Source organism: Pinus tabuliformis, chromosome 5_2 (assembly GCF_031772625.1).
Source record: "Pinus tabuliformis cultivar Carrire ecotype Pingquan chromosome 5_2, CPIR1, whole genome shotgun sequence".
Classification (NCBI taxonomy): Eukaryota; Viridiplantae; Streptophyta; class Pinopsida; order Pinales; family Pinaceae; genus Pinus; species Pinus tabuliformis.
Window position 1 is genome coordinate 420370927 of NC_142306.1, and position 14189 is coordinate 420385115.

At 40.2% G+C, this 14189-nt stretch overlaps 1 protein-coding gene across 1 annotated transcript; it reads left to right on the forward strand.

The window, feature by feature from the left end:
- Positions 1-7710: 7710 nt before the first annotated feature.
- On the forward strand, positions 7711-12956 carry LOC149159355 (uncharacterized). Its single transcript, XM_089434265.1, has 6 exons — positions 7711-7990; positions 8463-8584; positions 8755-9717; positions 10578-11990; positions 12090-12102; positions 12877-12956. The coding sequence occupies exons 1-6, from the start codon at positions 7711-7713 to the stop codon at positions 12954-12956; spliced, it is 2871 nt and encodes a 956-aa protein (XP_089290391.1).
- The last annotated feature ends 1233 nt before the right edge of the window (positions 12957-14189 follow it).

A 14189-nucleotide genomic window follows, 5' to 3' on the forward strand; every position in this document is an offset into this window, starting at 1 on the left:
ATCTCCATGGTATATAGGAAAAATGGAATGCGATTTTATCAATAATATAATATGTATATATAATTTTTTGGAAAATCTCTCACCAGGCATGGCGAATATTTTACTCAATTATAAAATCTTGTAAGATCTTGGCGAGCCTTTCACTAAATAATAAAACTTTGTAAATTCCTAGTGAATCTTAGCATTGTGAACTCTTAGAGAATTTTTTGAAAAAGTATAAAACCATATATGGCAAGAGCCACATGGTGGCAATATCACTGTTTTTTTTTCACATTTCCACGACATGGAACTTGTTTATAAAATTATAAAAAAGCCAACCAAGTCCCTTATAATATGCAGGTAAGTTTATAACAGAGTTTGATACCTCTACTATGCTTGTCTTCATTCAAGTGTCATAGCTGCTATACTTAACACTGTGAATCACAACTCTCTCAGAACTCAACTCTATAGTGTAATTAAAACCTTTGCAAATTGAATCTGACAACTCTATAAAAGGATTAGTGAAATAGAAGCTTTTGTGAATGAGCCCACTAACTATCACTGCTAAACAATCAATCTAGACTATGAAGTCTTCCATCTTGATCACAATCGTGCTCACGATCAAGGGAGTGCGACCACCTGGCCTGACATAATGGCCATCATAGCTTCCAATAATCAACAACCACCTTGCAAGGACATCCTAGCTCATGTCTCATGAATTTTATTCATCAATCTTAACTGATATAAATCTTATAAATATAATATTAGAATCCTCTCCAAATTCACTGTTAATACAAGGGTAAAGGAAATTTTCTAGCTCAAGGCACTAGCCAATACCAACTTTGGTATTTGTGACCCCTTTTTGGGGATGCACCTACCCTGCCCCGTTGGGTTTCTGCCTTGTAACATAGTTCAAGGATCACAAGACTTTCCAATTTTCCTACTCCATTAGACACACTTTATATGCTATACATAGTGAATGGAAAAGAAGCATTGTAGAACACACAATTTCATAGAAGGAAGAAAAATCTTAGCCAATTCAATATCAAAATCTTAACCACTGATTAATAAAGAATAACAAGTAGTGCAATGAATTCTTCTCAGTTATTTATTTACAAGTTGTAAAGAATGTAGTGGAATGGAAAATATTACATATGTCTATGCATGTACATATGAAATTAAGAGCATAGTTGAATACAAAGTTTCCTTTTCTCTTGCCTCCATTTTGACAAATCAGTGTGAAATCAGTGTCACTTTGAATCTCCTTTCCTATGTGGATGTTTTGACAAATCAATGTGAAATCAAAGTCACTTTGAATTTCCTTTCCTGCGAGGGATCACATCCACAGTTGATTAGTAAAAGATAATCTACTATATATTATGTTCAAGAAACTGACTGCAATCTACAGTGGAAACGAGACCTCAATTCTTATTCTGAATTTGAATATCTGAGGACAACATAAGAGATAAAAATGCATATGGCCTTAGTAGCTAGAAAACAATCACTCCATCATTATAAGACCACCTAGATTTCGGCACTTAATATAAATAATGGCACTAGTTGCAGTGCTTATTTTCATTAACACCATGGAAAAGCAACAACAATGTTTCAAAGCACAATTACTAGAAAAGTTGTAACGTTCTGAGAATATTTAATGATAGCATCTGAACCTCATAGCTATGGTGGGGAAACTAGGGAACCCAAATCTTGGAAGATATCTCATACCAAATCTGAGAAAAAAATAAAAAGGGGAAAAAATCAAAATCTATAAATCAAGCAATGAATTGTTTACAAATCAAATACAATTCCTTTAACTAACAGTTAAATTGTGGTGATATATTTAAATATTTAGTAAGAGGGGAACTTCAAACAATGGAATATTACCTTTGTCATTACTGTCATCCCTCAGTGACTGAGATTACAAATCAATACTTATGGAAAGATTGTAAGAAATTCTGTGAAATAGTAAAGCATAACCTCTATTTTCAAGCAACAAAATCAAGACATTGTTACATCAAGAGCCATAATTGATACATAATCAATGAATCAAGTCCTTGTATGGCACAGGCTTGTTTCACAACCTCTATTTTCTCAATAACAAAATCAAGACATTGTATGTGGTTATTGCCAAAAGGAAACTGCGTTCTAATTTGGAAGAGGATCTTACCAAAAGACATGGATTTATTCAAAGCTACAAAGCCTAATGGGTTACTGAAAAATAATTTGGAATATGGGATCATGATACTTAAATTGAAAAAATATGCTTTCCTTTTAGAAACATTACAGCTATACAATGTTTTTTGAAAGCATTAGAATTTGAAATTGGGCCTTTCTATCAAGACAAATTTTCATTAATAGAATGTACTTTCCTACTTGAAACGTTGTAGATATCCAAGAAAAACTTGAAAAGCATAAGAGAACTTAGCATAATGTACTTTCTTTCCTTCCTTAACATTGTTAAAGAGTTGAGGTTCCCCAAGTCATCAGGTAACTTTCGAAGGAAATGACAATTAGTAATAGTCCAATTCACAACTGAAGATGTGTCACAAATATGAGGGGGCATCTCCTCCAAATCACAAAAGTGCTCCAGGTTAAAATCTAGCATTATTGGAAGCTTAATGCTCAATTGGGTGTTATTGAACCCAGACATTTTTCGAATCTTCACTAAAAGCTTAAAGATAGCTTCTCTAAGTTCTACATGACTTTACTATGCTCTTGAAGTGGGGGCACATGCAGCCTCTCCAAGTGAATGGTCTTAAACTAAGTGAATATAAAGTCGATAGATCATTCAGTGTGGATCTCTTTAACCATTAATTGAATACTATGTCTCTCTTGAACCCATAATTGAATACTATTAGGACTTTCAAATTTTTCATGGAACTCAAAAATGTTGGAAGAAAGTATTTGCTCCCTGTAATGCCCCAGGAAGGATGTAATATTTAAAATTACTATTGTTAAACTGAATATGACATTATTAAGTGTTTTGGGAATTTAACAGCATTATTATTATTATTTTTTATAATGAGAAAATGGTCTCTTAAAAATGCTGGCAACTTCTGAGGGGGAAGTTGGAGAAAAACAGTTGCATGAACTGCAACCCTAACCGCCTCCCCTAACCGGGAAGGTTTCCTGGGGGAAAGGGGAGGAAGAGGTTAGTCTGCGCTGTAGGGACAGGCAGTAAAGGCGAGGAAAAAGAAAAGAAAAGACAGAGGTATTCTGGTGGCTAAGTCTGGTAATGACCAGATAGCCTGCTCGCTGTTTTGAGCAACTTGCTGAGGGCTGTGGTCCGGCAAGAGCTAGGGGGGAGATTCTGGTCTCGAAAGACGAATCTCAAGGTTGGGAGGTGAATCAAAAGTGGAGGAACGGAGGGGTCCAGCTTCTGGAGCATTCGTAAGTTACAAGCATTACAGGTAAGTGGAAAAAGAATATACCCTTAATCATGCTGCATGTGGTTTGTGTAAGAAAAGAGACATATAGAATTATTTCACTGTACACTGTTATGGAAACTGTATTGAAATATCTGCACAGTAAGTTTATGTGATGTAAATTGTATTGAACTATCTTCACAGTAAGTTATATGTGATGGGAACTGTATTGAAATGTCTTTACTATGAGTCCTGCCTGATGAAAGATCTTCACTGTAAAATTTATGTTATGGAAATTGTATTGAAAGTATCTTCTTTGCTAATTCTATAATATGAAGCGGTAAGTTCTTAAGAGGTTCAATAAAACGTAACCTGTTAGAGATCTAGAGAAATCCCCTGTAGAGTGACATAAGAAACCATAGCAATGAGGGATACCTGAAACCCTATGGGTGGGTGGTGTTGTAAAAATAGTAAGGCGGTCCGTTAGATGTTGGACTAATGCACACATGAGCGGCTATACACGAGGGTATCATCCTGCAATTATAACAAAGACCCTCCTGGCATTTACCAGATACATCGCTCGGGAAACAGACAAGATTTAGTGTTGAAATTAGGGAACGGGGAAGTAAGAAAAGTTACCCCAAACCTCAATGCTGTGGGATGAGGGTGAAACAACAATAACCTTAGTTATAGTTCATCGGATAGTCCAGACATGAAGTAGAATCTTCTGCTCCGAGAAGTGGACATTCCTGTGAGGAAGCGGCGAGGGTTAGCTTGGAGAGACCACCTGAAGGGTTTAGCTACACGAAGAGTAACGGAAACCTCAAGGCATTGGTCACGAAAACGCCAGACAGACAGAGATAACCCCGAAAGAGGATTTTATGATTAACTAGAGACAACGTCTCAATCGTGTAGCACTGAGATGAAGCTCGGGTCTTGACCGAGGACAATCCTCTTCTCAATATACATATAAAACAAACAGCTAAGGACATTCAACTGTGAATGAACATTTATACCATAAATCAAAATTTGTAATGTACAATAGCATTGATACGATAATTATGCAATTGTCAGAAAAACACGACAGACTGTAGAGCACAAAACAGACAGAATTTCCTACTAACAGCACGATCATAACATTCCTAGGAAACGAAGTTAACTCATTTCCATTGCTACGTTACAAAAATGCGGCAATAACAGTAACAGCTGAGTAATAGGAACATAACATAAACCATGAAAGAAACATATGGTGATAATCATAAGATCCATCCCATGAGATTAATAAATATAGCCAGTTGAGTCCCATCAACTGATAATAGTAAATCCTGTAAACTGTTGAACGGTAGAACCAAATATACAACATATTAAGAGGCCGCCTAGAAACTCTGAAAAGGAGCTTACTGGTATCGGCAGAAAATTTACATACTTGGCCGAATGGCTCAATAAAACAAAATGAGGAATTCAACAGCCATTTCTTCCCTAAGATTCTGATACATGATAATAAATTACACATAGTAGACAGTCTTAACAGGAATAGACGCCGAGACCCAAACTGGGTCACTCCAGTGGGTCATGCGAGCCACGGAAATCTGAGTAACAAAGCAAAGACCGAGACTTAGCCAGCCTTTGAACTCTTAACAAGCAAAAAGCTTCAACAAGCGAACAATTTTTGTTGCATACCGCAGATTTCGGGGCAGGCAGTGAGGCCGAAGAATGCTTCACCGTCCAGCACCGACTGCCAACAGTACTGGACGGAGATACCTGTGAAACATGGCCATAGGTTAAGTTGTGATTAGTATGCATGAACCAGTTATCACCTTTGAATGAAATATAGTAAGTTGCATTAGGAAACCCTCTTACTGTACCTGGTATTGTAGCTCGATGACCAAGCGAAGCTTCAGAATCCTCCCATGCACCCTCACCTTAGCAAAACAAAACTCTGGAACCGAACAGAACAAGCCTGTAGACGAAACGGGGGAAGGAGCAACTCTCCAGAGCCTTCCACACGAAAATGAGACTGGCTGTTGGCACGAGGGTAGGGTAAACCGATGGATCCTCATTACAGCCGTTGGATCGACGTCCAAGCCGCATAGCCGTAGATGCTAGGATGATCCCGAGGAGATAGCTGTTGTCTGCCCACGCCATGTGCCAGGCGGGACAGACAGTAAATGCACACAAACCATACAACCGGATTAATCAATTATGCAATGACAATTTGAGGACATCTGTCGAATATACACAAATGGACGATTGAGATTCATGGCAATCTCCTGTAGTTCTGGTTGATTAGTTAACCCTGTGTGGGAGGTGATACGGTCTTTACACATCAGCCAAATGAAATTAAACCATGGGACTGAATTCGAGGGTGTAGATATATGAGAGTACGTAGCATGACAACCCTTATAAATGTCAAGTTACCGTAGAATAAATTGTTGTTAGGTGGGTCTGGCAGACATTATATATAAAACAATATTAAAAAAAAAACATTTCGGGACCCATGACAAGTGGTATCAGAGCCCAGTTACAAAACTGAGGCCTCTGGGAATGGGAAGTGAGTCAAAAAAAAAACTGATACATACAATTTTATTTTATTGTGCAATTCACAGAATGCAGTTGGTGTGCTAATTTTTGTTTCTTTCTTGTTGTCATCTTATCAATGTTAAGGACAAAACCAGGAACCGGAAGACTCACAGCATGAGAAGAGCGAACAGTGCTTCCCGCAAGTATGCAATGGGCCAGGTGTTGGCATTTTGGCACAGGTGTGGCGCTACGGTACAGGTGTTGTCCTTGATGGCAACTCTCTTTGAAGACAGATCTCAGTCCAGACTTCAAGAATGAAGAGAAATTTCATATACGCAGGTTCATTAAGCTCAAGTTGCGTATACACGCCGGTACACTATATACTAAGTCGCGGATACGCAGTCTCACTATATACGAAGTCGCGTATACACGCAGTTTCATGAACAGAAAAGAGTGTACATGTCGAGAAGCTTCCCTTTGGTCCATGGTAGTTAGTCCTCGGTACTTGAGCCTATGTTTTTGGACCAAGGTATCTCGACAGATGTGTTGATCCCTAGTTTTGAAGTTGATGGTTTTGGATTACTATGGTTTTGGCCCATGGTATTGAGAAAGGCCTAAGGCTATATAAGGAGAAGAAGATCATTAGGCAATTGTATCGAAATGTCTTGAATATCTAATGAAGAAAGAGATCTAGTATACAGGTTCTGGGTTGATGATACATTGCTTGATCTGAGCTAAGGAGAGATCACACCGGTTGATGGAAGACTAGATCTAAGGATAGATTGGGATCAAATTGTTTGAAATGAACTATCTTTATATGGTTGATTATGCGTATTTTTAGATCTGCATACTGACGCAATGTTATGTTCTGGGTATCACTGATGTCTGGTACAGCTGCAAAGTTTTAAGAAAATACTTTTAGATCTGTACGCATGTTGGCTTCGGTAAAAGTGCATGTATACGCGGGTTTGTTTCATTGAAGTAGCGTATATCTTTTGAAGCTTAATCTTTGGGGTTGCAGTTGGGTCTGACTGTTATTGTAGAGTTCTGTAGTCTGCTCTGTGTTCTAGTGACTGGGTGTTGACAGGGTTTCAGTGGTTCAGTGATTCAAAGATTGATGATGCTAGTATTGGTTGTTTTGTGCTTCAATGATTTGTGAATGAATCGTGGTCTTCAGATTGTAATGTTGTGCTTCAGGAGTATCCAGTCTGAAAATTGATGAAAAGTGGTACCTGAAGGAAAGAAGATTGTAGGCCAGCACCTACGTACTAGTATCTTAGCTAGTACAAGAGCAAAGGGGGTTGGAGCTCCCTTCCAGGAGAGTCTGGAAAACGAGAGAAGGTTGTAGCCTTCTGCAGGTTGTAGCCTGCGTACTGGTATAAGGCTACACCAGTACAAAAGATTGTAAACTGAAGTTTCTGATTAAAGAAAGATAGAGACAACTTGCAGCAGGTGGTTTTCACCCACATTGGGTTTCCACCTTATATCTTGGTGTTCATGTGTGTGGTTTCTTTTGTGTGATGATCTGTTCTGTTATACTGCACCTGTTTACTGTTAAAATGGTTAATAATATTCTGATGCATTTACTGAAGATAAGTTAACTGAATCATAAGATTTCTGGATATACGCTAGTTGCTTTAGACACAGCAGCGTGTACACGCAGGTTCACTGAACTGAAGTAGCGTATATGTTTCTGAATATGAAATTGAAAAAGTTTTATTGATCTGATAATACTGATTCACCCCCCCCCTCTCAGTATTATTTCCAACACCAGGGACCTGCACCTGGACCTGAGAGCAACCCCGAGTTATGGGTACAGCTCGGTGAGGAGGCTTGAAATACAAACATGGCTATTTTGGAGACGATGCAGGAATTGAAAAACGAAATGGCCAGGTTACGGGAAGATAATGCACGACTAACAATGGAACAAGAACGAATTCTAAAAAGTTTATCTGACAAACAAAACCAACCACCAGCTAATCCTAGTATAGAGCAGCAGAGGATGTCGAAAGAACGAGACCATCATATGGATCCTGAAAGGTCGGAAGAGAGGGAGGAACGATCTGATAATGCATCTGAACAACAGACTTCAAAAAGGCAACGGATAGAGTTGCAAGGAGAGTTTCGTAAGATTAAACCACCGCACTTTGATGGGGAACAGGAAGAAGCAACTGAAGCATGGTTAATTAATATGAACAAATATTTTCAGATATACGAGTACGATCATAACCTTAAGGCCCGGCTGGCCATTTTCCAACTACAGGGAAAAGCTACCCTGTGGTGGGAGGAAGTTAAGATTGTGAAAGGAGCGACCGAGCAGACCATAACTTGGGAAAATTTCCAAAGGTACTTCAAAGAAAGATATCTGACCAAGCGCTTCTACGATGAAAAGGCAAGAGAGTTCCATGACTTGCGGTTGGGATAGAAAACCATGGACGAGTTTATTACCCGTTTTACTTCCTTGCTTCGTTATGTGCCGTATATTAGAGAGGAGAAGGCTAAGGTGCAAAGGTTTGTTAGCAGTTTGCCACTGTATATGTGGGAAACGATTGAGTTTGACAATCCGAAGATGATGGACGAGGCTATTCGTAAAGCCAGAATCTGCTACTAGCAGAACAAATAGAAAGGAGAAGCTTCTGGCAGGAGATGGAATGAAAAAAGAGGCCATAAGCCAGCCGGAAACAGCAAAGGGAATCGCAGTGGTGGAAGCAAGGGAAACGGTAAGGGACAGAACAATAGAATGGAACCGAGAAGTTCATCCAAATTCAAGCTAGCCAGTGAGTCTAGAGTGAGCGAGCAGTCTACAAGATTGGACAGTGAAGGGGCAGCGAGGCCCCCAGTACAGTGTTGGGGCTGTGGAGGGCCTCATTACGTCAAAAACTGTCTGCAGCGTAAGGGGACCGAACAGTTATCCCAAATCCATGAAACATCGACAATCGGCGATGTAGGACGAAGCGTACCAAGGATTAATGCGGCCCTGGATGATCGCCAGGGGGAGTACCAGCTGACCATGGTCGAATTTGAAGGTAAAATCTCAGAGCTTACTGGAGCTGTTTTAATTGACCCTAGGGCCACCCTAAGCTACATTAGTCCAAAGATAGTGGAACATTGTAAATTGCAATCTGTTAAATTCAAAAATCCATGGCTAGTACAACTGGCTACAGGGGCCAAGAGGCGAGTATTGGCAAAAGTCAATGACTGCTCTTTCACAATAGCAGGACAGCCAGTAATGGCTGATCTAAATGTGCTTCCCCTTGGCTCATATGACATTCTGATCGGTATGGACGGGTTAGAAAAGCATTGGTCATTGGTTGACTGCAAGACAAAGATTATTTACTATCGGGATGAACATGGATTTAGGCAAGAGATGCAAGGAATTAAGCGACCAGCGCAGGTTCGACCAATAACTACATCCCAGCTAGCAAAATGCATCAGAAAGGGGTGTCAGATTTATGCCATCCAAGTGGGTTATGCTGATTCAAAGGATAAAACAACCACACTAGATAACATCCCTGTAATACAAGAATTTGAGGATGTGTTTCCAGATGAGATTCCCAGACTGCCGCCTAAGAGGGATATAGACTTTACCATAGAATTGGTACCAGGGGCAGCACCTGTGTCAAGAGCACCCTATAGAATGAGTGTACTTGAGCTGACAGAATTAAAAATGCAGTTACAAGAACTGCTAGAAAAAGATTATATTCGCCCCAGTGTGTCTCCGTGGGGAGCCCCGGTACTATTCGTCAAGAAAAAAGACGGAACCCTTCGCATGTGTATAGATTATCATCAGCTGAACAAGCTGACAATCAAAAACAAGTATCCTCTACCACGGATTGATGAACTTTTTGATCAAGTGAAAGGTGTAACAGTGTTCTCTAAGATCGACTTGCGATCAGGTTACCATCAGATTAGGATTAAGGAGGAAGACATAGCTAAAACAACTTTTAAGACAAGGTATGGCCATTACGAATTTGTGGTGTTACCCTTTGGGTTAACTAACGCCCCTGCAACTTTCATGTGCTTGATGAACAGCATATTCCATCGATATCTGGATAGATTTGTACTGATATTTATTGATGATATACTGATATATTCCCGCACTATGGAAGAGCACAAGGAACACCTCAGATTGGTGCTGCAAACTCTCCGAGAACACCGGTTATATGCTAAGTTCAGTAAGTGCGACTTCTTCAAGGAAGAAATCCAGTATCTGGGTCATATAATCACAAAGGAAGGGATTGCGGTGGACCCAGAGAAGATACGAACCATCATGGAATGGCCCGTACCGAAAGATGTAGTAGATATCAGGTCCTTTATGGGGTTAGCCGGATATTACAGACGATTTGTGGAAGGCTTCTCTAAAGTAGCGTACCCTATCACCTCTTTACAGAAAAAGGGGAGAGTATTCAAATGGACCCCAGAATGTCAAAGGAGCTTTGAGTAGTTAAAACATCTACTCACCACAGCACCCATTTTAAGCATAGCGGATCCTAATAAGGACTATGTGGTGTGTACTGACGCAAGCAAGGAGGGCGTGGGAGGTGTGTTGATGCAAGAGGGGAAAGTGATTGCGTATGAGTCCAGGAAACTCAAGGAGCATAAGTAGAAATATTCCGCTTACGACTTAGAGTTGGCTACCGTTATACACGCTTTGAAGATGTGGCAGCATTATCTTATGGGCAGAAAATTTCTGTTATTGACTGACCACCACAGTCTGACCAATTATTCAGCCAACCCACTTTAAATGCCCAGCAAGCGTGGTGGGTGGACTTCCTAAGCAGTTTTGACTTTGAAATCAGACATTTGAAAGGGAAGGAAAATCGAGTGGCAGATGCCTTAAGCCGAAACGTGCAATGTTTGTATGAAATTTCTTTCAGCGAATGGAAAAGCCCCTTCGAAGAAATGGTAAAAAAGGCAACGGAACAAGATGTTGAATATCAACAAATAAAACAACAAGTACAACAGTCTACCAGTGAGAAGAATAAGCAAGGATATGAGATAGATGATGCGGGAGTGTTGTACTACAAGAAAAGGCTATATGTACCTGATCAAAATAGCATTAAAAATCTAATTTTGGATGAATTCCACATCAGTCATTATTCTGGACACCCAGGTTACCAAAAAATGATTACTGCAATTCGGAAGAATTACTATTGGCCGGGAATGAAGAGGAATGTGGCTGAGTATTTAGCACGGTTCTTAGAGTGTCAACAAATTAAGGCAGAACATCAGCATCCAGCGGGGCTACTGCAACCATTACCCATTCTGGAATGGAAATGGGAAACCATTTCTATGGATTTCATCACCGGGCTGCCTAGAACAAAGAAGAATCATGATTCTATGATGGTGGTGGTAGACAAGTTGAGTAAAGCCGCACATTTTATACTTGTGCAATCCACCTACAGGGCTGCACAGATCGCTCATATTTTTATGCAGAACGTGTTCAAATTACATGGACTCCCGAAGACGATAATATCAGATCGTGACGTGAAATTCACGTCGGCCTTTTGGAGGACATTATTTGCGGAATTGGGGACTCAGCTAAACTTCAATACAGCGTATCACCCCCAGACAGACGGACAAACAGAGCGAGTGAACCAAGTGGTAGAAGACATGTTGAGAGCTTATGTAATGCTGCAACCAACGCAGTGGGAGGAGTATTTGCACCTGGTTGAATTTGCATACAACAACGGGTATCATACTTCGACAAAAATGAATCCTTTTGAGGTCCTATATGGACGGAAGTGCTGCACACCCTCAAGCTGGAGTGGACCTGAAGACAAATTAAGACTAGGGCCAGAAATGCTCAAGGAAATGGAGAATATGGTAAAAAGGGTACGCGCTAATTTAAAGGCTGCTCAAGATCGGCAAAAGAACTTTGCTGACTGGAAAAGGAGGTTCAAAGAATACCAAGTCGGTGATCATGTTTATGTGAAGATCCAGGCCAGAAAGAGTACATTGCAGTGGGGCGGATGTGCCAAATTGGCACCCCGATATTGTGGGCCATTTCAGGTCTTGGCAAGAATCGGGTCGGTGGCTTACCAGCTCGCCCTGCCAAGTCACATCCGGGTCCATAATGTTTTCCATGTCTCTGTATTAAAAAAATACGTTTATGACCCTAAACATGTAATCCGATGGCAAGATATACAGGTGAGGATTAGATCTAATAGACCAGTCTAAAAGGTTTCCTTTATAAGAACTGATTTAGAACTTTGTATGTTGCAGGTCGAACCGGAAGGTGAAATCCTGGTCGAGCCGCTGAGCATTCTCGACCGGAGAGAAGTACAGCTGCGGAAGCGAGCTATTACCCAAATTAAAGTGCAATGGTAGCACTTTGGGCCTGACGAGGCCACTTGGGAAGATGAAGAGCTCATGAGAAAGGCTTACCCAGAGCTGTTCTTAGTCAGCAGACATCGGGACGATGTCCAATTTCAGGAGGGGGAGATGTAATGCCCCAGGAAGGATGTAATATTTAAAATTACTATGGTTAAACTAAATATGACATTATTAAGTGTTTTGGGAATTTAACAGCATTATTATTATTATTATTATTATGATTATTTTTTTTTATAATTAGAAAATGGTCTCTTAAAAATGCTGGCAACTTTTGAGGGGGAAGTTGGAGAAAAATAGTTGCATGAACTGCAACCCTAACCACCTCCCCTAACCGGGAAGGTTTCCTGGGGGAAAGGGGAGGAAGAGGTTAGGCTGCACTGTAGGGACAGGTAGTAAAGGCGATGAAAAAGAAAAGAAAATACAGAGGTATTTTGGTGGCTAAGTTTGGTAATGACCAGATAGCCTGCTCGCTGTTTTGAGAAACTTGCTGAGGGCTGTGGTCCGGCAAGAGCTAGGGGGGAGATTTTGGTCTCGAAAGATGAATCTCAAGGTTGGGAGGTGAATCATAAGTGGAGGAATGGAGGGGTCCAGCTTCTGGAGCATTCGTAAGTTACAAGCATTATAGGTAAGTGGAAAAAGAATATACCCTTAATCATGCTGCATGTGGTTTGTGTAGGAAAAGAGACATATAGAATTATTTCACTGTACACTGTTATGGAAACTATATTGAAATATTTGCACAGTAAGTTTATGTGATGTAAACTATATTGAACTATCTTCACAGTAAGTTATATGTGATGGGAATTGTATTGAAATGTCTTTACTATGAGTCCTGCGTGATGAAAGATCTTAACGGTAAAATTTATGTTATGGAAATTGTATTGAAAGTATCTTCTTTGCCGATTCTATAATATGAAGCGGTAAGTTCTTAAGAGGTTCAATAAAACGTCACCTGTCAGACATCTAGAGAAATCCCCTGTAGAGCGACATAAGAAAGCATAGCAATGAGGGATACCTGAAACCCTATGGGTGGGTGGTATTGTAAAAACAGTAAGGCGGCCCGTTAGATGTTGGACTAATGCACATATGAGCGGCTATACACGAGGGTATCACCCTACAATTATAACAAAGACCCTCCTGGCATTTACCAGATACATCGCTCAGGAAACAGGCAAGATTTAGTGTTGAAATTAGGGAACGGGGAAGTAAGAAAAGTTACCCCAAACCTCAATGTTGTGGGACGAGGGTGAAACAACAATAACCCTAGTTATAGTTCATCGGACAGTCCAGACATGAAGTAGAATCTTCTGCTCCGGGAAGCGGACATTCCTGTGAGGAAGCGACGAGGGTTAGCTTGGAGATACCACCTGAAGGGTTTAGCTACAGGAAGAGTAACGGAAACCTCTAGGCATTGGTCATGAAAGCGCCAGACAGACAAAGATAACCCCGAAAGAGGATTTTATGATTGACTAGAGACAACATCTCAATCGTGTAGCGTTGAGATGAAGCTCGGGTCTTGACCGAGGACGATCCTCTTCTCAATATACATATAAAACAAACAGCTAAGTACATTCAACTGTGAATAGACATTTATACCATAAATCGACATTTGTAATGTACAATAGCATTCATACGATAATTATGCAATTGTCATAAAAACACGACAGACTGTAGAGCACTAAAACAGACAGAATTTCCTGCTAACAGCACGATCATAACATTCTTGGGAAATGAAGTTAACTCATTTCCATTGCTACGTTCAAAAATGCGGCAATAACAGTAACAACTGAGTAATAGGAACAGAACATAAACCATGAAAGAAACATATGGTGATAACGATAAGTTCCATCCCATGAGATTAATAAATATAGCCAGTTGAGCCCCATCAACTGATAACAGTAAATCCTATAAACCGTTGAACAGTAGAACCAAATATACAACATATTAAGAGGCCACCCAGAAACTCTGAAAAGGAGCTTACTGGTATCG